Genomic DNA, 25527 nt, shown 5'->3' on the forward strand with positions numbered 1-25527 from the left:
GTATTTTATTTTTTTTAAATCAAAAACAGTTTTGAACCACATTTGGTTTGAATCATTGATTAAATCATTTTTATAATGTGTGTTTTTAATTTTGTACCCAAACATCTGTTAAAATAGAAAAAAGAAATATTACAAACATTTTAGTTTGGTTCTTTTAAGTAATATTTTGTAAAGTGTAATTACAATATTGTGATACATTTATTATTTCTTTCACTCCAAAATAAACTGTTCTTTTCCTTGTTCGTCTGTGTACTACATCCAAATTAGCACAATCAGCTGGGTTTTTTTTTAAAGGAATTTGCAATTCTGAGACATTAAATGTTACTCAATCTGCCTTCAAAGTTCACAATGCTGCAAACATTCTGCTAAAAAGTGAAGCTCAAAAACTCTGCAAAACATGGCAGTCGGGCTGCAGGTGATAAAAGTTTAACAGTTTGTTTTGGAGCTGCTGACGGGTAAGTGCTTCCCCCCCTCTGACCTTCAGAGAGGAGCTGCAGTACAAGTCGACCCCTGCACTCTTGCAGATCCAGATCCTCTCCCTGGTCACGTTCCCTCCACGTGCCGCTCTGGCCCCCTTTTTTTTTAAAAGGAGAGCGCAGAGAGCTGATCTTCCCTTGAACCTCTTTGGGCTTTGTGGTCATTAGCAGTTGTTGATGTTGTGGAGATCTGCAGGTTGCAGCGTGGGAACATGGCTCGCTTCAGCACCGTTTTAGCTCCAGCAGTGACTCACAAAGTCTAAGCTTCAGGTGTTCACGGTCCGGTTTCTCTTTGACAGACACCAGTCGGCCCAAGAAGAACCACGAGACTGAGGGGGTTGAGTACCACTTCATCTCCAAGCATCTCTTTGAGGCGGACATCCAAAACAACAAGTGGGTAAAATCGTCATATTCAAAGCTTTGATGATGTAGATTGAACTGGATAATGACCAGAGGGTTGTGATTTTTACGATTTTCAAAGTAGTTTTAAGTGTGAACTTGTTTTTACCTTTTTACTGTAAAAGAAAGCAGTTTTTATCAAACAGGTTATTTGCTTGCAGCTTCCGTCAAAGCTTCGTAACATTCCTAAAGCAAAATCTTCGTAGGTAGTAGCCCCCATTTACAGGTTCAACACTAATTTATAATTAGCTGATTAATAGACCATAATGTCTGCAGTTGCAGTTGCAGTTCATTCTGGACCTGCAGAGAGCTGGTTCTGCTTGATGTTAAGTTTATTGTTTTATTATTTTTTTATTTTGTCGTCTCACTGGTTGACAGCGTGACGATTGAATTATGTCACACAATCACAAAAAGAAGGAAAAACCTTTAAAATATTCAAGTTTAAACTTTTAAAAGGCCTATACCGTGCCAAATCAACTTTTTGAGCTTTGAAGTGTATTATTTTTAATCCTCATAAAAAGAAACCCCAAAGTGTTATTTAGATCTGTTCTCACACTTCTGAGTATTCCTCTAAAAACCTGCTCTCTGAGCACCAGCCCCTCCAGATCCACAAATATAAGTGGATCCTCATGAGCTGACGTAGACCACTGAGAACAGCCCCTTCCAGGAAGAGTCTGCGCTGCCAGCCCCGCCCCCAGGCTAACACAACACAAACATGCACTTTGTCCGCTAAGCTAGCGATGATCAGCAAAAACACTTTTACTTTATATGCACAATATGCACATCCATTTTTGCAAAAGAAGAAACACTGCCGAGGCCGACTCTAGGTTGACGTCATGAAATGGGCGGCACCCACAATGGGCGAAAGGGGAGTCGTCTTACTTTCGGGTAGGAAGAGAACTTGGGAAAAATGCAAAAATTTGTTCTTTGGTAAGCCAAAGCGAGTATATTATTATATACATGAATATTGTTTACTATAAAAGACTCAATATTAGCATGGAAAAGGCCCTTTTAACACAACACTTGTTCTGCACATTGAGGTCAAATGTGTACAGGCCATTTAGGTGAATAAGGCACAGGCGTGTTTCAAATCCCAGTCCGCTCATCTTTTGATCTGTTGTAAAAAGCATTCCCAGTTCTAATAGTCATTGTTCAGTTTTTAGCCAAAATCTGTATCGTTTTCTAAAACATTGTTTCTGTGGAGCAGCAGGAGTTCATTAGAAATTTGCCTCTCGGTTGTGGGCAGGACTGTTGGCATGGAGTAAGCCTGCCACTTCTTCCCAACATCCCTTTGTTTTATGTTCTCGGTAGCTCACAACCCTTAGTTAACATTAGCAGTGCAACAACAATCGCAAGGAATGTCAGAGCTATCCAGCTGTGCAGGTTTGAGTCAGACGAGGAAAACAAAGACGTACATGTTCTATTCGTCCACAAGTGGAGCAGGGAGCTTGTGGCCTGCCGATTGTAGTTTCTACGCAACAAGTACAAGTTTTTTCAAAAATGTTCACCTGCTCCTGATTCACAACCATTTGAATAAAGGAGTACTGGAATCCAAATTTGCAATTTTAAGCTATTTTCCTCATATATGTCCTTCTTCATCAGAAAAATGCCAAAAGAACATGTCCATCCCTGTTTAAGGGAACCATGCACAAGATCATGCAGGTTAATCCTGCACAGACCCATTTAAGCAAACCGTGCACAGGCAAGTTTAGTGAACCATACTTATGTCCACTTGCAGAGGTGGACCACAGGACCCCGATGTGTGATATTCAGTACAAATTCTCCAACTAGCTGACATCAATAGATGACAACATGTCATGTGCTAACAATTGCTCTACATAATATTTTAGTTAAAACTAGGTTGTAAAGAGCATAGCACTGCAAAAGACAAACCAACTTGGGTTTAAATCATAAAGCACTTTTGTCTTCACAAGACTACCCATTTTTCCTCATCCTCTTCTCTACATGGTTGTTTTACTGTATTGGTGTTTGTGCTCAGGTCAAGAGGTTTATGCACAACATGAGCGTAGGCTATGGAGACTGGCCTAATATTTCAGTGCTGCTGGGTTTAGACAAACATATCTCTGAGATTTTGCTTTCAAACAAAAACTTGCAGGCTTATCATGTTAGATCCAAACCCTTATAAGCTGAAAGTCCCAGCTGCAGACTGCCCGTTTCCACAGTTCAAACAGCAGCTCCCTGCTGTCGTCTGGGAGTCTGTAGCTGAGAGTGAGCTGTTGATGACAGGGCCGGGCCCTCCAGACGGTGGCCCCTAGATCTCCTGTCTCTCATGCCTCCTTTTCCTGGTCGCCCTCTCAGAGAGTGCAGCCACACCGCAAGCCGCCTTTACATTTGTGGCCCACAAATGAAAATGCAGGTTGTTGACGGTCATCAGAGTGATGGATGGTCTCACACGAACTGCAGGAAAAGATGCGCATGCATGCAAACAAACACATCCTCTGCGAACGGCAGAGGGAAGCCTGTGGTGGGGAGTGCATGTTGTGTCGGGGCATGAAGGAGGAGGAGGAGGTGCTGTATATTTAGGCCGTGTTGCGGTGGAGGTGAAGGCATGCGATGTTTGGAGGGGGTGAGCGGAGCTGTGATGTGGGGCAGATGCGCCGAGCTCTCAGCACTACAAAAATTACAAGGCGGCAGTGGCAAGATGCAAGATGAACTTGTTTGCGTTTTGCCTCATTGCATGCAGCAGAAACAATGCTGTGATCATAGACATGAAAGGCCGCAACAATCCGTGTTCGCCTTGAACAGCTTTCCCAGGGAGAGCCCTGGTCTGTGTCAGAACGCCAACACTCCACCCTCTCAGTGAAGCTCTCTCTGCCGGCGTGACGGGCTCTGACCATCAACCCTCACGCTGGCACACAGGTTTTGCTTCTCTCAATACAGGCTACTGTATGCTGTAAATGAGAATTCCATTACTGTAAATGAGTTTTATATACATATAATCCCTTCAAAAAAACACAAAAGTAAATTACAAGAGCAATTACAATAAAATGTTCTTTTTTACATGGCATGGACGGTAGGCGGTATACCACACCGTTCTTTGAGCACCACACTCTTTCCACGTTCTTGGATTTCTTTCCTCCTGGTTTCCAGCTAAAAATATTCCAATTGGAAAAAAAAGTATCCAGAGAAAAAGGGTTTTCTTCAACCCGTACAGTTTCTGCTGTGCTGAGGATAACGGGGAGAAATTAGGGCTTTAACTCTTCTTTAGCAGGCGATATTTGACTGAAAGAAGTATCTTTTGTCTCTTCAGATATATTAGTGATTAAAAGAACAATTCCTCTGTCTCTGTAAATTTGGGGACTTTTTATAAGTCATTATTTAGAATATAATTTGGCCAAACTCCAATAATTGGGCATCAACCCGTCTCCTGTTTTTCCTCTTTCAGGTTCATCGAGTACGGAGAGTTCAAAGGGAATTACTACGGGACGACCCTGGACTCGGTTCGCTCTGTCCTGTCCAAAGGCAAAGTGTGTCTGTTGGACGTTCAGCCTCATGTGAGTGACATTGTCGCCCTTTTTCTCTGGTTTTCAGTTTGCTTTCTGTTTTTGGATCTCCACTTTCACTTGTTTCAGAATTAAATCCACCTATAAATCCCACTCTAATCATCTTTTGATCTATTTCCAAACCTTTACCAATTGTCATTTAATTAGAATTACGCCGTTTTTAGCCTGAAAAATAGCATAATCATCACAATTGTGTTGTTTTATTTCCCCTTAGCTTGCAGCTCCTCATGCCCCCAATCTCACATTACCGGTTCAACAAAAATAGAGCTTTTAGCCAGATGCTAACATTTATATTTACTCTTTTTATGCTTCGTTCACACTGAACGCTATTCCCGCATCAAATTCGCGTCCACTGTCTTTCTATTGACACGTGTCAAATTTGCTGGTCCAAGCTAGTCTAAAAGTGTGTTCATAAACTTCACTACATGGGAGCATTGCCTATATATCTCTTTTACAATGCATGAAAGACACAAATTATGTTAAGAAATCAAGTTTTTTATGTTTTGAGAAGCATCGGTAATCATGTCTCCATGTCTGGGTTCATGAGGTCATTCAGAGATTCTCCCAGTACGGTGATGCTCACCATCTACTGCAGGATCTGCGTCTGAATGACATCACTTTCAGTACTTCCAAATTTGACGACTTGCTGTCCCGCATTAGTAAGAGGAAGGAAAGAATAAAAATAAGAACAAAGTCAAAGGATCTTTTTATAATTGACTTGATAGAAATAAGAAAAATATTCAAATGTGTTTGGGAAGAACGACCAGATTCTTTGCAGAGAGCTTGTGCCCCCCTCATTGTATTTGCTATATAACAAATACACCCTTTTTAAACTGCATTTTTCCATCTGCACCTAATTCACAACTTTCTGACAAAAAAAGAAATATTCCCAAATACATTTAAGGCTTAATTTTCTTTACATATGTTCTCCGTCATCAGATAAATTCAGCAAGAACATGTTAAAAACACCAAAAACATCTTTTTCATGAGTGGGTCTTTAAACCCTGACTTTCCTAAAGAAACTTAGCAAATGGAAGGCTCATTTTCAAGAACGAAATTGCCACTAATTTGCTCCATTCAAAGTCTTAAATTTCTTGGGTAGTTTGGGATCAGACTTTATTCAGATGGCTCGCTCCAAGCTGAGCCTGGACAAACCAGAGTCTGTGTGATATTCCGCTCCGTTTGCTTTTGTTCAGCGGGTACATTTACCACAACAAACATCAGGATGGCAAGTCTTCAAACCACAAACATATGGAGCAGTAAAAGCAATATCATAATCCAGATCATTGTCCAAGCATGTGTTTTCTCATGGCTTCACTTACTTTGGCACATCCTGGTTTAATTTTTTTTTTCTTCTTCTGTTTTTTTTTTTTCCCTTTTATTATTAATTACAAAGACAGAAAAAAAAAAGATGCACATAAGTTTCTGAGGAAATGCAAATATCATTGTGAAAACAAGTAAACCATATAGAATACAAGATATTTTCCCCCTTTTATAAGTGAAAACAATCTGCCAACGGAACAAGTAGAAATAGTTCTGGTAAGATTTCTTCTTCTGCCCTTTTAAAATTGAAATCAGCTACAAGCTCATATGCAGGTTTTTGCTCTAAATATTGGAATTATTATGTCCTAAAATGTTTGTTGGTAAAAAAGTTTTTTGTTTTTTTTCATCTTTAAAGTCTGTAAACTTATATATATACGCTTATAAAATCCTGATTTTAGTGCTACAACAGTCCAATTATCCTTTATTTTTTTAGACCCGTTAAAATAAGACTAGAATTACAAAATTTATGTAATTTATGACTTTAAAAACTATTGTCATCAGAGATACTACTTGAAAGAAAAATGTTGTCAAGATCAAACGACTCGCTGTTTTAAAACCATGTATTACACCTTACTGAAAATTTAGTGAGTTTTTTCTTGTATCAAGTGTAAAAAGGTGTTTGAAACTAGAAACAAGACAAAAATAACTTTGTGATATTTTGTGGCTTTGCATCTTCACTGGTGTCCATGGATTACATGAAATCTTTCCATCTTTATCCACCTTTGTCATGGTAGGGATAACACTGCAATGTAAGGGTGTGGTCATCTAAGATAGCAAAAGGGTTTCATGATGTCAACCTGGAATCGGCAGGGTGTCTGCGTTTTGTCCACGAAAAAAAACAACATCTGAACTTTTGCAAAGATAGATGTGCATGTTGTGCATATAAAAGTAAAGCGTTTTTCTGATCACCAGTAGCTCCACAGAGAAAGTGGGCGTGTGTCTTAGCCTGGGGGCGGGGCTGGCAGCGCTAGGCTCTTCCTGGAAGGGGCTGTTCTCAGTGGACTACACCCACTCGTTTTCGTGGATTGGGAGGGCTTAATGCTTAGGTTTTTAGAGGAACGGATCAAATTACCGCTTTGGGGTTGCCTACAGTGAGGAGTGAACATTATAATACACTTACATAAAAGAGGCTCTTTAAATAAACAATGCCAATAGGGTAAGATTAAGGATTTTACCAAGAATCTTTTTTTTAAGAAAATGTTTCTAAGCCCCTTGACCTGTTGTATTAAACAAAAATTGTTTTGCCATTTATAAACTTTCTTTACAGGATTAACTTTTTTGCAAGGCAGAAAATATTTTTTATGAAACGGTCTGTTTCTTTCTTAAGATTCAGTTTTCACAGTGAAGTCAGTTTTGACTTATATAAAGAAAAAAACGATATTTGAACTAAACGTTAGACAAAGCATACCTTGTAATATTTGTGCTTTTGCAGTGTGTATGCGTTTTGTCTGATTTTTTTTTTTTTTTTTGGATTGGTGTCCGTTCAGTCTTAGTTTAAAATTTTAATGTCTTGAAAATCTGTCCCTTTTCAATTTACTAATCTCACTTGACTGAAACGGATCTTTTCTAACGACAACCTAAAATAAATTAAGATAGAATAGGATTAGATTATTTCATCACTACACACTTTGATGAAGATATCTAAAGTACAATTATACACTGTTAACTGGAGGATTCTATTATATTTTATTTTCCCTGTGAATAAAAGCATACGTATGTTTCTCCTTTGTGTTCCCTGTCTTCTCAGGTGCTAAAGGTTCTTCGGATAGCAGAGTTCAAACCTTTTATTGTGTTTGTGAAACCTCCATCCATCGAGAGACTGAAGGAAACCAGAAAGAATGCCAAAATCATGTCAAGCAAGGACGACAAGAGAAGCACCAGGCCATTCACGGTCAGATACAGGAAATTATTGTCAGATTCTCTTCAGCATTTAGCCACAGCCGGGTCAGGTTTGCCGTCATTTAGACGGACACTGAAAGTTTAAGTGTCATCAAAGTAGTTCCAGGTTTGAATTTCTGAATCATCACAGCTGTGACCAAAAGATACAACAGCGTCCAGAAGTGCTACAGTGGAATTCATGCGATCAGAATCGAACACGTTCTGATTTTAAGATAAGATGACCTCCGGGCACGCTAAAAATATGTCAACTTGAAGCATGAAGCTGGAAGGCTGTAAAAAACACCCGGCTTTGCACCTTTCAGAGTAACAGCAGAGACTCTGTGGTCCCGCTGAGGATTCTGTCTGTGTGTGGAGGGATGAGGTCATCCCCCCACACACCTTCATCCCAGCCCGGCAGGGACACACATGAAACCAATCAGGCGGGTTGCCGTGAAGCTGACGGGCGAAGGATCGGAGGGAAAGCATGATGGTTTTCCCAGCACCACCGGGCTCGGAGCTGTCCAGTTCCCGTGTCTTAATCACCACAGGCAACTTTAAGGTCTACATGGAGACCGCACCCAGCAGAACAGATGGAGGATGACTGACAGCCGTCTAGGGCTTAGGGGTCCTAGAGGCTTGTAGATGATGGATTAAAAGTGATTCTTGGTGACAAAGTAGTACTGATTTTATGGACTATATCTTACCCTTTAAAATGTGTTTGTTCCATTTAGATATGTTCAACCATTTTTAGTCTTTTAAGTTCCTGATCAAACACTTAAAAAAAATAAGCTCATCAGAAAGCAGCAAATTCCATCAACGCGTTTTTTATATCCATGCTTATAAGAACTCTTCTTCTTCCTCTTTTGGCTTCTCCCATCAGGGGTCGCCACGGCGAACAAGTCGCATGGTAAACTTGGCAATGTTTTACGCCGGATGCCCTTCCTGACGCAACCTTCTCAAACCGGGCTTGGGACCGGCACAGAGGTAGAGAAGGGAACAGGGAGCAGCCCGGAGTCGAACCCTGATTTCACAGACGGAAGGCGCCGCAAACCAGTACGAGCTAAACCGGCTCCCTATCCATGCTTATAAGAACAATTTATAAAAAAAAGTCAATGAGAAATATATGAAGGTTTTTGGGGGGACAGCTGTCCTCAATAGCTGCTTCAATCTTTTAGGTTTAGCACATGGGAATACAATAATACAGTAAATTGATGTTTAACCATTGATTTAACATCAATGGTCAGTAAGCAATGATTGGTTTGGATTGAACATGTTGAAAAAAAGGGAAGAAGATCAAGAATTTTTTCTGACAAATAGAATGACTGAGCTGTTTATTTCTCTATAGAAGGTTACGGCATTTTGTCTTCTTGGAACCAGCGGCTACTTCCTATTCGGAATGCCAAGGTTTGGAGTCACTCAGTCCAGTTTTCATATACAGTAAAAGTACTGAACCAATTTTTGTCTTGAAAAACAATATCAATTTACAGTTATAATCAAGTAAAAATAAATATTAAAATACATCAGCTTAACAATTTACTTTTACCATGCTGGTGTGATATTGACCAGTAGAGAGACAATAAGAATTAGTATTTGCCATTTAATTTGGAACCCTTCGTATTTTTGGAGATATTTTAGCGAAATGCCTTGTATCCAAGATATAAAGGTTATGGCTTTACTTTAAAAATGTAAAATCAGTAGTGACCTCTGGGTAATAATGGTGTGGCAGGTGGGAATGTTTTCAAGCATGTTCCAATCAGTGCCTGTGAAACAACGTTGACTGTACGTCACCGCTTCCCTTCAAAGTAAAATGTGTCAGGAAAGCTGTTTCAGCCCTGCCCGTCCTCTGCCAGCTACACTTCTTTCCTGACGACATGAGTCTGCTTTAGTGCTAAAGCCTGACAGACAGTAGTGTCATTGTTTCTGCAGCTCTTTAAAAAAGAAAAAAAAAATCTGAACTGGAGTGGAGACGAGCAGGACAAGCTGATGTAATTCATCACTGCGCTCTAATGCAGAAAGCAGCCAAGCAGCAGAAAATTACAGTCAAACAGCAAAAGAACCACCTGCTTTGGATAATCTTTTAAAGACATGACAGGTGTGTGGGTTTTTTTTATTTCAGCAATAAAGCAGGCATCCTGCTGGACCTGCTGCAGGTGGTGCATTTAAAAGGTCACACCTGAGGAGGACAAACTGAAGCCCACAGCAGTTAAAGGTCCCATGAAGAGGCTTTCTCTTAGCAAGCAGACTTTACTGCAGAAAGATCTGAAGAATCATAGGATGAACAACTCAAAAGTGAAAGCCTCAGTGGTTACAACAAAGTTTGAGTCATTAAGCTCATTTTTTTGCAATCAGAAGGGCCATTAAACGTTGGAAGGATAAAATGTTAAAACAGGCACATGACATGGGTTGATTCATTTGGAAATGAAGTGATGTCATGCCATTTTTGATGAATGTGTCCCAAGAGTTTTCTTCTAACGAGGATTGTTTTGACGCGTGGGATGACAAAGAATATCCACTCCCTCAGACTCACCCACTTTTCCATTTGCCTTTTCTTCCCTCTTCATATGTAGACCTCTACCTTTTTCTCACAATTTTAAAAATTTTCCTAATTAAGACTATCCCTATTTTTTCCTCTGCAAGCAGCAATCTTCTGCAAGTGATGTTCCTTTACCTTAATTGACCCAAAACTCTTGGGATGTGTAGTTTTTATAAGTTCTCGTTGATTCCATAGTCGGTATGATTATAGTAGCATCCTCTGTGTCAAAGAGACATCAGTGTGTGAGTGTGTGAATGGGACTGTGGCTGTAAAGTGCTTTGGGCCATTGAGGAAGGTAAAAAAGCCTTATACAAGCATCAGCCATTTACCATCCTTAGCATTTTTGCGAGCATACATACAACAGGAAGTGAACAGAAGTTAAACACAGCAGCAAAGAAGAAAAAAACAATGGAGGCATTTCTCAGAAAACAAAGCTAGTGAAATTTGAAGGAACTCTGAGGCTTTTAGTTTTTAAAAACATCTGAGCATCTGGTGGCTTACTTTAATCCAGTGCTTCTCAATTATTTTTTGCCAGGCCCCCCCTAGGAAAAGAAAATGTTTCGCGCCCCCCCTGACCCCCCCCCCCCCCCATAACCCCCCCCACACACACACACACACACACACACAGACACACTCGCGCGGTGACAATACATCAGGTCAGTATCTATAAAATTTGTATACCTAAAATTGTATCTTTTAACACTAACAAAAGAAAAAAGCAAAATAAATCCACTTTCAACAAATATTAACTTTATTTAGCCACAGAAACCCTGTTCTAGTCTAAAACAGAAAAGAAGCTGAAAGTACCTGAAATAAAAAAAATCTGTCATTCCTTATTTAAACTAGAAACATTTTGACCAACTGAACCATTTGATGCTGAAAAAAATAATTCAATCAATAAATAATATTAAATCTAAATTGATCTGAAACATTAACACAGCAGCACCAATATATTTAACGTTTTTAGTCTGAAGAAATAGGTAAAAACGTGCTGATTTTTTTTCCTAAATGACGGATTGTTTATTTCTGATCTCATAAAAGTGCAGCTGTTTTCCTGCATTACCTGCTGTCTTTATGTCTGTCTGACACTAACTAAACCACAGGCAGACAAAGAAAACATGGATGGAAAATAAAGACACGTCATCAAAATGTCTACAATAGTTCATAAAGAATGACATTGTTAGCATGAGCTTAGGAATCTAAGGGCAGCGGTGATCTTGGGCAACAGGCAGCGGTAGCAGTGGTCCGCGTGCCCCGATTCCCCTGGCAGACAGGGCCCACACCACCCCTCCCCTTTCGTTCTCACTCGCGCAGCCGCGGACAGACAGAACAGACAATAGGAACCGAATAGTGGACCAGATTATTTTCCAAGCACTGAGCCGCTGTCACCGCTGCCCCCACGTTAAATTTGCGCACCGGACAAACCTGTGCCTAAAACCGCCACCACCGCGCGCCCCCCCTGGCATCGCTTCGTGCCCCCCCCTGGGGGCGCGCCCCGCTATTTGAGAAGCACTGCTTTAATCATAGCAGCATCTAAGCAATAACAAAAAAAATATTCAACAAATGCAGCATGGTCAGAACTGGACTCGGAGACCCCTCCTGCCTTGCGTTCCAAACAGGAAGAACCCGCCGGTTCCACGAAGTCAAAATCCCATGGACTTCTGAAGAGCAATAAACAGCTGATAGTCATTATACTTGTCAGAATAACCATTCTTGCTCTGATACATTTTTTAACACTTTTTGAATTTCCTATTTTTTTTTTTTTCATGATATTTTGTTTGTAGTTCAAATTATTCAATTTATAGACTGACCAATCAGATGCCTCAATAAAAGTATGTGTAGGCTTTCAAGTCATAGGTGTGTGGACTTCCAACTAGCACACTTCTAATTGGCGAGATTGGTTGCCATAGAAATGTTGACTCAGATTGACTTGGACCAATCACCGCTTCCTGCTGATGTTTGGCTCCAACGTAGCAGCATTCATAAAGTGAAAAAATGTTGACTTCATTTGGTTCTAGCTGGAAGCAAACCATTTTCTATGGGTGACATCACACTCACTCACTCAGTCCAGTTCTCACATACAGTCAATGCTTTAAAGACAGTAAGAACTTGAATCTGAAGAACACCAAGCTTTTGTTCAAAAAGAAACGAAAGACCATGATGAAAACAAACCTGCCAGAGTATTAAGAATGATTAACTCATCGAAAATCAGCAAATCCTTCTGTTTATCACTTCAAGGTAAAACAACTTCACACAGAAGTATACGGCCTGCCTTCAAACCCTTATTTTTTTAAAGATTTATTGTCATGTGAGATCTCGACTCACAATTGCACTTATTTGACATTGGACAAAAGTCAAATCCTTTTGTATGAGTGCAAACTCCTGTCATGATCGTTTGTCCTGCTCATTTGCTAGCCAAAATGACCACAGATCTAGAAGACTTCCTTCAAAGCTCCAGACACGCCCACTCAAATCATTGGTTCGTGCGACCATCCATCTCTTTTGAAGTGATTGGTAAAATTAGGGACTTCTTCACAGAAAGCATCAGAGGCCAGACTCTTGTCCTCGTGTCCTCTTTCAGTGATCTCCAAAGTTGATGAAACCGTGAGAAGAGGCGGTAGACTCTGAGAAAGCCTGTCTGCGTTGGTGGAGTCGTGCCAGAAAAGCAGGCCAGGGTTTTTTGCGGGCTGTCACAGCGAGCAAGCTCTTATATTTAGCTGCGCGGCTAATCCATTATAAAGCGGAAAACCACCAGAATGGTTCTGAAGTAACTTCTGGCTGGAAGAAGCCTCCCTGAAAAGCAGGCGATTCAGGAGTTTGAAACTTTTTACGAGGCTGTGTTTATGTGCGTACATGCCGGGCGCACACACTGCCGGATTTTGTGCGTCTGACTTTGAATGTGTATCTATGTGTATTTATAATAGTCTGTTTGGCAACGCGGTTGGCTATAAAACCATATCTGTCCTGAAATCTTGAGTTGAATGTTCCCTGTAAAAACAGGAGGCTAAATTGGTGCAGCCACGTTAGACGTGCTGCAGTACTGAGGGCTGGATCTGCCAGAACCCACACGGCCAAACCAGAGTCCTCACAGGGACCACCGCCAGAGATACCGGCCCTCTTTCAGAGCACTCTATTTATTAATACAGGAGCCCCAGGTATCCAATATTTACCTCCAACCCAATAAAAATAAGTTATTTTGCTCCTGCTCGCCGTTAGGATGGGGTTTTTCCCTGTGCTTTGGATCAAACCAGGGCCACATCCGGGCCTTTGGCTGACCCTGACTGGGTAAATGAGGATTTGAAAGTTAAATATAAAGAAATGCACTTCATGACGGCAGCGTACTTTATGGTTTTTCTTTTAAAGGTCTTTCTGTTTGTGTGGGAACATGTTATGCCAGAGCTCAGCTGCACAGTTAACAATAAAAGTTTGGTTTTAAAAAAAATTGTATTTTTAAAAGGGGGCTGCACATTGGTTCAGTGGTAAGCACCCTCGCCCAACAGCAAGAAGATCCTGGATCATTTCTGTGTGGAGTTTGCATGTTCCCCATGTGTGGATATTCTCTGGGCACTCTGGCTTCCTCCAACAGCCCTTCATAGGTTCAGTGGTGACTCTAAATTGTCCCTAGGTGTACATGTGAGTGTTTGTCCCTGACCTGCGCCCTGTTCAGGGTCAATTCAATTCAATTTTATTTGTATAGCCCAAATTCACAACAACAGTCGAATGATATGCTTCATATCAATAGTTGAAAAAATGAAACATAAAATCAAAAGAATCAGAAACAAAATAGAATTCAATAGGAAAATACTAAATTGAAATAACCAAATAGACTAAACTAAACAGTCATCCCTTCCCTTAGACCCTCCTTCACGGTAAGAAAAAACTCCCAAAAAAAAGGATTCAGGAAAAAACGAAGAAACCTCAGGGGTGCCCACATGAAGGAGGGATCCTCCCCCAGGACGGACAGACGATTACCAGAACTCATAGAGAAGAATTAACTTATCTAACTCTACAACTACACATTTAAAGTCCAGCAGACGAGCTTCGTCCAGCCAAAGTTGGGAGGACGGCCAGGGGCGTGGAGTCGAGCCGTAGACAGGATCCACAGCCAGGTGTAGGAGCAGGAGCAGAGACGAGGTACACGGCCAGGTACAGAGCAGAGACGAGCCAGAGATGAGCCAGAGGCAGGATCCACAGCCAGGTGAAGGTGAAGGAGAAGAGACGAGGTACACGGTCAGGAACAGGAGCACGGATAAGCCAACTGGAATCTGGAAGCAGTGCCACTCCCCAGGAGGGGAGAGGGAAAGAGGGACAATACATGAATCGCACTGCACCAAACAGAGGCATGGAGAACTAAATGATGAACAATGATCAAGAATAGACAAGAGAGGAAGGGTAGAAGAAGATGAGAAAAGAGGACAGAACCCCAGTGCACCACAGTTACCCCAGCTTCAAACTTCTAGCAGCCTACTAACAACTAATTGTTATTGTTATTAAATTTAATTTAAACACATTAAAATTAAGTTAAATAATCTCTGAATACTAACTAGTCTGACAATAAGCCTGTCCAAAGAGGAATGTTTTCAGTCTAACTTTGAATGTAGAAACTGAGTCGGCCTCTCTTACATGAGCTGGGAGTTTATTCCATAAAACAGGGGCTTGGTGGCTAAACGCTCTACCTCCAACCGCACTTTTACTAATTCTAGAAACCACAAGCAGACATGCATTTTGGGAGTGAAGTGTTCTATTTGGAAGGGAATGGACTATGATGTCTTTAATATAGGACGGGGCCATACCATGTCAGGTCTTATAGGTTAGCAGGAGGATTTTGAAAATTATTCTGGAATCAACTGAGAGCCAGTGAAGTGAAACTAACACAGGAGTGATGTGATCTCTTCTGCTAGTTCCAGCTAACAATCTAGCTGCTGCGTTCTGAACAAGCTGGAGACTTCTTAAGGAACTCTTAGGATAGTTAACTCGAGTGCACTGAGAGGAATGTCCATTTACATTAACGAACTGGTACCAATCGGATAAAAAGGATTTAAACCACTGGAGAGCAGATCCTCTGATCCCTATGTCCTGCTCTAATCTATGGAGTAAAATACTGTGGTCGATAGAGTCTCTAATGACTTGTTATTGGCATCAGAAAAGGGGCTACTTTCTATTCTGGTCCTGTTAGACCTCAGTGCAGCCTTTGACACTAACTAATGCAGTTTCCGTGCTGTGGTGGGGTCTAAACCCCTCCTGAAAGTCTTCAAAGTGGCTGATGTCCTGTAGGTGGCAGTGAAGCTGCTTAACTAGAACTCTTTCTAGGATTTTAGAAATAAATGGGAGGTTTGATATTGGCTATAGTTGGCCAAGTTGCTAGGATCTAAACTGGGCTTTTTCAGAAGAGGTTTAACAACTGCATATTTAAAAGACTGTGGCACGTAACCCGTTTCCAGAGAGGTATTTGTCATTGTTAATATGGAGTCATTAATTAGGGGAAAGGTTTCTTTAAAAAGTCTAGTGGGAATTGGGTCTAACAGACAAGTTGAGGATTTGAAGGACGTAATAATTGATGCCATTTCCACTTGATCCACAGCAGTGAAGCAGTCCAATGTTACAGAGGTTTCTATGGATGCCTCCACTTCTACCGCTTCAGCCTGCTCTGGGCTGATAGTAGGAATAACTTGATTCAACTTATATCTAATATTTGAGATTTTACTGTCGAAAAATGTAAGAAAATCATCAGAGCTGCGAGAAACAGGAATGTGTGTCTACTGAGCTCTGACTGCGAGTTAATCTAGCAATAGTACTAAAAAGAAATCTTGGATTATTTCCATTCTCTGATATTAAGGTTGGATAGTTCTGGGTTGTAGCTCTACGCAGAGCTTTTTTATAATTTAATAGGCTATGTTTCCTGGTATTCAGAGACTGCTCTGAACCGGAGCGGCGCCATTCTCTTTCCCACTTACGGGTTACTTGTTTCAGAGAACGTGTTTCAGCGTTAAACCACGGTGCTACTCGGTTTTGTCTAACGCACTTAGGTTTCAGGGGGGCAACAACATTGAATGTACTCCTGAGGGCTTGTAAGGCATCATTAACAAACTGGTCATTTATACTAGGACTGATACTATGGGAGCTGGTCTCAGAGTATTTTCTCAGAATGTCACTAAGTACTGGCAGAACTGTGAGTTTAAACTCAGACACAGAACGGTCAGTTAAGGTTCTTCTAAGCTGTTTCTTATTCACTGGGGCAGTAGCATGATCTAATGTAAACTGGAAGGTAATCAGAAAGTGATCAGAAATGATGGGGTTAAGAGGAAGGACACTCAGCTGGCCAATCTCTATACCATGGGTTAAAACAAGGTCCAGGGAGTGCCTTTGACAGTGAGTGGGTTCATTTACATTTAGGGTGAAACCAACATCATCTAATAAAGCTGCAAAAGCATTTCCTAGACAGTCACTGGGGTCATCAACATGAATATTAAAATCCACTGTTATTATAATTTGATCACAATCTAAAACAATAGTCGATAGGAAGTCGGAAAACTCAGTTAAAAATTCTGAATACGGGCCGGGGGGGGGGGGGGGGGGGGGGGGGTAAATAATTATAAATAAAACAAGTTTTTGAGTCTTCCTGTTTGGGTGATTTATAGACAATATTATGCTTTCAAAGGAGTTAAAAATATTTTTAACTTTAGGGCTGAGAAGTAAGCTAGACTGTGATATTACTGCCAAACCACCTCCTTTCCCTGAGATCCTAGATTTCTGATAGTTAGCATAAGTGGGAGGGGTTGCTTCATTCAATCTAACATAGTTTAACAAGTTTCTGTTAAGGCTAGTAGACTAATTTTGTTATCATTAATTTACTCATTGATTAAGACTTAGAGGAAATGGATAGAATGTTTAATAAACCACATTTAATGACATCATAATTCTGCTTGTGAGTACTGCTGTCTGTCACTTTAAGGTTTCTATGACGCGCTCCTTTCACTTGTCTTTCAGCACATAAGCTAAAGCTAGGACCTGCTTGATTTTCCTTGTATGGGTTTTGCACCAGCACTAACCCTAAGGGAGGTTCAGAGGAGAGTTTTACAATGATGCTCTGCGCCCGGGTCTGTCAGGGTGTAACCCCATCATCGCCCAGCATTAGTTGCATAACTCCTGCAACCCCAAAAGGGATTCGGCAGGAACTGAAAATTCACTGATAGATGAATATTTATAAAAGTTATGGTTTGTTTTCACATGTGCAGAGACTTTACACTTGACCTAAGACTCAACCTCAAGGACTCTGGACTTGCAAACGATGTTTATTTTTATTTTTGGACAATGCTGAAAGGTCTGAAAATAAAAACTCCCTTCACATATTATTGCTTTGAGAATTCACAAACACCTAATGCCTGGTATTGTGTCCCAAAAAAGTTATTTAAGTAATTTCTTGACCATTTTTCACCCAAAAATATATCTATTTAATCAACCCTTTTAAGACTTTACGCTTGACTTGGACTTGGGAAAAGGGACTTGTGAGACTCTCTGGTGGAGAATGAGTCAGTTGAACTTGTTGCGCTTGACTTTGAGCCATAATCGCCTCCAAAGACATCAGTGCCAACAGAAACACCACCAGCTAAACTTGAAGAGTCTTTGGAGGTTCTAATGAAGTCAATAGAATCTTTTAGTCACTCCCAAATGAAAGGAGTCAGACAGGGAAGGGAAGCATGACATGGAGTTACATGATCGTGTTTTTGCTTCTTGGGCAGCAGAGTTGCGGATGAACTGCAAACATGGAAGTGTGTTTTGACTGGTGTCAAAGTGTGTTACTGCAGTCCAGAGGTTGACCAAAGAAGGATGTGCATCCCCCTTTCTAGATTTAAAAAGACACAACCCGCCCTAGCTATACAGTCTCAAAGACCCACTCTGACGATTGTGTTTCTGTTTTTAACATGTTCTTGTGTAAAGAAAATTCAGCTTAAAATTAAATTTCTATTTAAATTGTTGTTAATAAAGAGCAGACAACTGTTGGAAAAAAAATCACATTTCTTACAAATACACCTACATACGACTAGATCAATGTATGTCTCTGTTTCCCTCATCAGAGCTGGCATCTGTCCAAACTGTCCATTATGCCGTGCCATTTTTTTTGCACTAGTAATTTTAATGAGGGCCTTTAAGACCATTTAAACAAACAGATCAATTATGGGAGATGGGAAGAGGGGTGGGGGTTGCTCTCTGCCAACAGTCATGCTCATAACTCTGAGGCAAACTTTTAATGAATTCCTGCTACTCTGCAGAAACTATATCCTAGAAAACGACACAGGTTTTTTGATGTTGACAAAAAAATCACAATCATAATTAAAAGACGACTGGGAAGGCTTTCGAAATAGATCAAAAGATGATTGGATTGGGACTTTTAAGTCTTTATTTTCCTAAGTTTGCTTTGATCCAACGACAGGTCAACCTAAAATAGACTTGTGCTGAATTAGAAACTGATATTCTGGTTTGACTCGGGCCTGCAGGGCCGGCTGTTCAATCCCACGTCTGATGACCATGATTGAAACCTCATCAAACCTCAAGGCTGACCTGAGTCGAGTCCATTTTAGTCCACTGTCTGTGCACATGCTGTCATTTCTCAGTCATGTGTGCTTATTCGTGTCTGCCATTTTTAAGTTAAGGCTATGTTTTGTACTTGACTTATTTTGAGGAGATTCTGTTTTGCTTAGGGAATTGGATAACTGTGTGTACTCGATGGTGGAAATTGGAAAAATTCCTTGAGGCTTTCGTGCAGAAGGGGTGCCAGGGTTCATGCGTGGGTACCGGGGTTATAACAGGCTCTGCAAACACGTCTAATGTTTATTTGTGCGCTAAAGCCATGCATTTAGTGTTAACGATATAAGTATTTGACTCCTTTCTGATCTTTTTCTTAAATTCCACTTGGATGTGCTGACCTCTCTCCTCTGGTCTGTGTGCAGGAGGAAGACTTCCAGGAGATGGTGAACACTGCGCAGGTGATGGAGACTCAGTATGGTCATCTGTTTGAGAAGGTCATAGTCAACGACGACCTCTCAACGGCCTTCAGCGAGCTGCGGTCAGCACTAAAGAAAGTGGAGACGGAAGCTCGTTGGGTTCCAGTCAGCTGGACTCACTCCTGAAACCAGCAAGGACTGTAAAAGGGTTAAAGGGCGGGGCTTTTCCCACAAAAATACGTGTTTTTTTCTAGATGAATACACATATCTGTTTCATATTTGCTGCGACTAGTTCTGAGGGAATCGGCAGAACAAATCTGGACCGCCCCGCCGACTTTGGCTTTGCCACACTAAAACCAGAAAAGTGGGATGTGGAGGGATTTGGATCTTCAGTTCCATCCATTTTGTTCAGGATAGGAGTTCTGGACACATTTCCAGGTCCAATCCAGAATCCTCAACCTGTTTGTCCTTTCTGCCAACATTATCCGGTGGCTTAGAAATGGACCAGAAGGAGCGACGGACTTCATGCTGGCTCCAGAACTGTGAGGGAAAAAAACAGGGTAAACAATAAAAAAAAAAGAAGTTTTCTCTCTGACCACACGCCTGAGCTTTCACAACGTTCAGTCCAAATAAAACTCAGCCAGGTACTCCAACAAGAAGGGCAATAACTATTTTATTTAAAGAAATTAATATATTTTCTGAAATGTTCCACTAGTTCTTTTTATACACAAAATGTAACTTTCAGAGGAACTGGTCTTAACTGTAGCACCATTTTTTAAATGGATATTTTCTATTCTAGAAGAGTTTCATTTCCCATCAGCTAGATGTTGTTGGTTCCATTTAAAGCAGTTTGAAAAAGCCAGGTTTTATTAGATTTTTTTAGGGTACATTTTTTGTTTTTTTTTCCACAAAGATACTGTAACTTCTGTGAAATTCATTTCCAGATCTTCACTTTTTTGGATAAAATAAAGGCTTTTACTTTCATTTATTTGAATTTAAAGTGGTCTCAAACCAGAACAGAACCAGAACTGTAGCTTGTGATCAAACGACACTTCCTTTCCTCCTCTCTTTTTTGGTTCCTGTTTTTTTCATGTGCTCTCGTCACAAACTTTGGAGAAACCTCAAAGAGAGTTGAAGGAAAAAAAATATATTTCATAAGAGAAAATTACATCTGTTTTTAAATAATTCCTGGGTTGAAAGGTACGTATAAGAATCAAAGTTGGTATCAATTTCATAATAAAAGTTCAAAAACACAAATTTTAGTTTTATAAAATGCAGTAGAGAAATGTAAGGCCTTGTTTGCTCCTGTGCGTCGACTGTGGGTGATGAATACATTTTTATTTTATTCTCAAAAAAGGCTCAAATGTTTTTTGTTTTTTTCCATCTGCTGTCATGTTGACAGTTGTCACAAATTTTGGTTTCAAACAGTGTTTTAGGGATTTCAAGTACTTCATTTTCTGTGCGCCACACCTCCACTCTTCCATTGATAAGGGGTCACATTTGTACAGAAGACTGTTTTTAACTTGTAAATGAAGAGGCCGCTTATGTGGCACACTGTATGGGTCTTTATGCTACAGTAAAGAACATCCAGCCAATCACAACTTCAAATGCGCCTTTCATGGGTTTGTGCCTGCGTCTGCGCAGTTGGAGCTGCGGCGAGCGGAGAGGGATCCCATTGTGCCGTCGGTCATCTCCCTTCACCAGTGGAAAATTTTCCGACACACTTCACATTGTAAATGACGACACGGGAGAGCAGGAAAAGTCATGCGCTCAACGCTCTATTCCCAAAAGAAAACTGAAATATTTTCCCTGTATCACCGTGAATTTATGAATATTTCTGGCTTTCTAGAGTAAGATATGGCTGGATTATGGGCTTTGTTTTATCTGAGCCAAAAGTAGAGAGCATGTCAAAGAAGTTTCTGTTGCATACCTAACGAAGCAGGAGTTTAAAAAAAAAAAAGCTTAGATTGTTTAGCAATCCGTATTTCTTACATTCTTACAAAAATGTCACCTCGACCACAAGTGTTTTGGTATTTGGAATAACGACCACCACCACAAAAAAGAATAAAGTTTGACATCACAGCAGGGGAAATGGCCAAAAAAAGAACAAAGATCTCTAAAATCTCACCAAAATCTCTTATGGGGCTTAAAGAAATATTTCTAAATCTGCAAACAAAACCTAAGCACACATGTCAGGGATAACCAAAGGAAGCTTTGAAATTATTATGGGATGGCCACAGAAGCTGGACTTGCTGGCGATTTGGTTGCAAAGTGTGAATTTTTGCTATTTTCACATTTATCCACAATTCAAGTGATCAAGTGATCTTCAGAAAAATTTTCCCCCACACATAAGAAGATTAAGTCTACAACCACCGCAGAAGTTACGTCGTCCTCTGATCTTGGGATGAGGCCGCCATCTTGAACATAAAAAAGAAAATCCTTTTAAGTACCAGCAACCAATTTTAAACTCTTGAATAAAGTGTAAATAAAACTCTAGAGATTTCAATCTATCACCGCCTAACTCCTTCTCATTGGGAAACTACATTGTAAAAAATATCGGTTTTAAGGTTTGTAGATGTTGAACGGTGTAAGCATGGCGAGCTTGTTCACACTTTTTCTATCTGAATATTGTGAAACTTTAATATATGAATCATTGGCTCAAACTGAGCAAAATGATATGACATATCGTCATATTAGAAATGTGGGCAGGGTTTAATAATAACCTCTGTTGCCAAGGAAATCTAAAAGTTTACTTTGGCCAAATCTTCTAGAAATTACATTGACCTGTTCGTCAACCCCAGGCGACCAAAACATCAAGTGGTTGCTATGGAGATTAAACCAACAGGAAAGCTGTCATTTTTAGAAAGTTTATTTTTATTTTTATCATGAACTTGTTAGATGTAGCTCTGACCAGTGTGGATGGGGGTGGACGGGGGGGTGGGGTGGGGTGTTAGCAGCAGCTATGCCAATGAGGGCGTGTCAGGATGTAGCCACATGGTGGGGTCGGGAAGCGCCTGCGGGTCATACAACGCTGCTCTTGGCTTTTTTTGCAATTGAAATCTGGATGCTTCTTTACATCCAGATGATTCAAAAAAAGAAGTTAGTTCCGTAGAATATCTTTTTCTGAAATCAACATGAAGTTCATATTTTAGGTTTTAACGTTTGGATTTTACCTTCTATCCTCCACTTGATTCAAATGAGATCTTCCATCTCCTTAATTTTCACTCAGATGTGTTACTCTGCTGGACTTTGGTGTATTAAGGTGATAAAGTCATGCAAAAGTAATGACTTTTTCCTCCTGGTTAAAAAACAGTATAGCAGAAAATATTGAAGGCTTCTTCTTCATGTCTCTAAAGTTGACCAGGCCTCCTCCAAGAACCATCCAATGGAAGACATTCCATGACTTTATTCTTGGGTTTGTGCTGAGTAGCTCCTGTCTTTAGGAAAAGCTTCATGTTTGGAGGAGTTCCACCGACGTTTTACTGACCCCCACTTCCTGTAAACGTGGAGTGCCGCTGTGGACCGTCCTACCAAGAGCCCTAAGGGGGTAAAGGTGGTGGTAAGTTTGAGGAAGCCAAATAAATCTCAAAGTTTTCTCAAGCCGATGTCTCAAATCACCCAGAACTTCGTCTGCTGTAGGTTTTTTTTTTTTCCATGTGTTTATTCAGCTCTGCTCAACTGGACGTGTCAGGCGTCTCTGGTTACTTTTGCCCTGATGATCCTCAGACTCCCTGTAGCTCCTGCTGCGTTGGTGGACGGCGGTGACGGACAAGCAGTTTTGCATCTTTGCATGGTGACGTGCTGTCAGGCTGTGGCTCAGAACGCCTGGATGTTGGTGTGTCCCTCCCTCCCCCCCGACGTGCATAATGAGCAGAGAGGAAGCAGCCACACATGCCAGGGCACTTGACATGAGTGATGATGTATCACAGAAAATGACAACGTGCTCAGTGCGTTTGAGTCTGTGAGGTAAGTAGGAACAAAGATTGACATGGCTTCATAAATCTTCCCGTAATTCTATGAGCGTCTGTCTTCTGGCCTGAGCGAGGTTTAGGTAGCAAATCTCCCCCGCTTCCTTTATTCATGTTTCCCTGACATCCCTTGAGAAGTGAGCTGCCATGTGAGAACAGGCCAAGTGATGGCTTCCCCAGCTTAGGACATGAACACTGGCGCCCACCAAATCAAAGAGCAGCTCGCCGTCTGCCCCCCGCCCCCCTACTCCCGATGGCTGCAATAGTTTAGCAGAACCAAATCCAGGGATTTATGGAACGATGGGGCCTGCTTTCATCTGGGATCTGGGATGTTCATGTCACCCCAGTGGAGTCTCGTGAATCGCTCGCTTTCCTACTTACATATTTCTTTTTCATGTCCATAAATCTGGGCTTTTAACCGATCCCATTATTTGGGAGGAGAATAAATGGATGGAGAGGATGTGGAAAAGTTGGGAACCCAGCGACATGTCACCACGGTTCCTTCAGCATCCCATGACGCATTTTTTGGAATCCATTAGAAGTCCAGCGTCTTAATATGGTCTGCGGCACTTTTGATTTACAGCTTTGGAAGCACGGTGGCAGGATACACCAACAGAACAGGGCTGAGTTATCCCATAATGTGACTGCTAGTTGAGTGTGAGCAGAAGAACGAGGCTTCAGAAGGGACTCCTGCTGCATTTGAATGCCTTTCTTCCTCCTGTTGTCTTTCATGTGGCCATGCACAAGAAAAACCATCTATGATGTCCTCATCCTTGGCTGTTGACCACAGGGAGACGCTACTGCTGTCGATCTGCAGGCCGTGTTGCTCTGACCTGCTCTTCTCAATTAGAAGTCTTAAGCGGTAATGTTTTTGGTGGGGGGAATGACGGCTCCTGAATGACGGCTCCTCCGTACGAAACCTTATTTTCACCCTGATCTGACTGTAGGGATCATAACAGTCTGAAAGTCAGTCAGGGTGGGGCGTGAAGTTGCCTGCAGGTTAACGTGACACTGTGAGGTTTGACAGCGATAGTCGGGGCTAAAAGTTCAGCAGGAGGGTCCTCGCAGCTGAAGAATTCCTCTGACACGCGTGGAGTGAGAGTGGGGGTCCAGGAGCACCGGCTGTTACCTTAGTTCAGCGCTGTCCACCTGTATTTTCTTAAACCCTTGGGCTCGCAGGCCTCTTCTGCAAGGTGTTCATAATTAAAGCAATGCGGAGCTGTCAGCTTTTAAACGATAATTCTCTGGAGTCTTCAAACCGTTGTCAGCGCTGTTGTGATTGGATGAGTGAAGGCGACAAAAACATCCCCTGCCTCGCAAAGACCTTTTTGGAAAAGTTTGCAATTCTGATGGGTTTTCAGCTGCGCTGACGGATTAAATCCCTGCAACTTTGTAAAACCCCAAGGTCTTGAGAGCGTAAGTAGCTAAACAAGGTTGCTGGGATCTTCCAGCTGCACACCGCACAAATGGGATGAAGCACGGCGTCCAGCTGGACCACTAGAGCGCTGCAGCAGGAGCAGCAGGAGAAGCCACACTGACCCTGTGTAATGACTGTAAGTGGATTACAAGGAGGCCCTGGTCACTGGTCATTAATGCTGAGCATGCTTGAGTTACCTCCACGCGGCAGCGGCTGCACCACAGGGACGGAGCCCTGGACGTCCATGATACCCGAGAAGCTCGCTGCAGTGTGTAAGGCCTAAGAAAAGCTGCAAGCTCCCTGAAAGTTCAAATGAGCTGAGAGGGATTAAACAGACTTTTATTTTTGCGGGATGGAAGTACTGCAGCAGTCGCGGCTGTGAGTGCATCCCCGAACAGACATCTAAAACTCAAATGAATAAAAGTTATTCAAACAAAGTTGTGATCACATGAAGCTAACTAGCAAAATACGCTCAATCAAATCATGAATCCATGAACCAATGCTAGCCTGTTAGCATTTAGCTAAGCAGTAACTGTAAATGTTGTCTAATGGTCTCAAGAACAAATTTCCTTAATGTGAGTTTCTATCATGGAAGTTTTTTTGAGTCATAAATCAAGGTAACATGCAATTCTCAGTTGACAATTCAATATGTAATTTAGGCTTGGAATATGAAAACATATTTAGCAATTTAGAATTCAGTATTAACATTAAAAGTTAATATGACAAAAAAATATTAAATTACAACAAAACAAATTGCACTTTAAATTGTCATGAGTTTTGAATGTCATAACTCAAATGGCAATGCATTTTGCAATGTACAATTCAATATTAAAACATGACATTTAAATACACTGTTCGCTTTGACTTCATTTTAAAGTAACTTCATATCTATTGCATTGTTAAATGCCATGCTGATTTTGTGTCAAAATTCAAATTAAATAGCAAAACTGCACTCCCCGATTTAAAGCATTTTCATTTGCATGGCTTTGTGACGGGAGCCGGTTTTAGGGGAGCCGGTTTAGCTCGTGCTGGTTTACGGCGCCTTCCGTCCGTGAAACCAGGGTTCG

General features: G+C 41.2%; 1 protein-coding gene across 4 annotated transcripts in view; it reads left to right on the forward strand.

Annotated features, from left to right (window-relative positions):
- The window catches only part of mpp7 (membrane palmitoylated protein 7), a 157164-nt gene extending 136488 nt beyond the window's left edge, over window positions 1–20676 (forward strand). For all 4 annotated transcript variants that reach the window (XM_023949912.1, XM_023949914.1, XM_023949915.1 and 1 more), the window contains 4 exons: window positions 776–869; window positions 4282–4390; window positions 7470–7613; window positions 19082–20676. In XM_023949912.1, coding sequence (XP_023805680.1) covers window positions 776–869; window positions 4282–4390; window positions 7470–7613; window positions 19082–19261 — 527 coding nt within the window. In that variant the 3' untranslated portion in view covers window positions 19262–20676. The remainder of the gene's footprint in view (window positions 1–775; window positions 870–4281; window positions 4391–7469; window positions 7614–19081) is intronic.
- The last annotated feature ends 4851 nt before the right edge of the window (window positions 20677–25527 follow it).

The sequence above is a fragment of the Oryzias latipes genome, chromosome 20 (genome assembly GCF_002234675.1).
Source record: "Oryzias latipes chromosome 20, ASM223467v1".
Lineage (NCBI taxonomy): Eukaryota > Metazoa > Chordata > Actinopteri > Beloniformes > Adrianichthyidae > Oryzias > Oryzias latipes.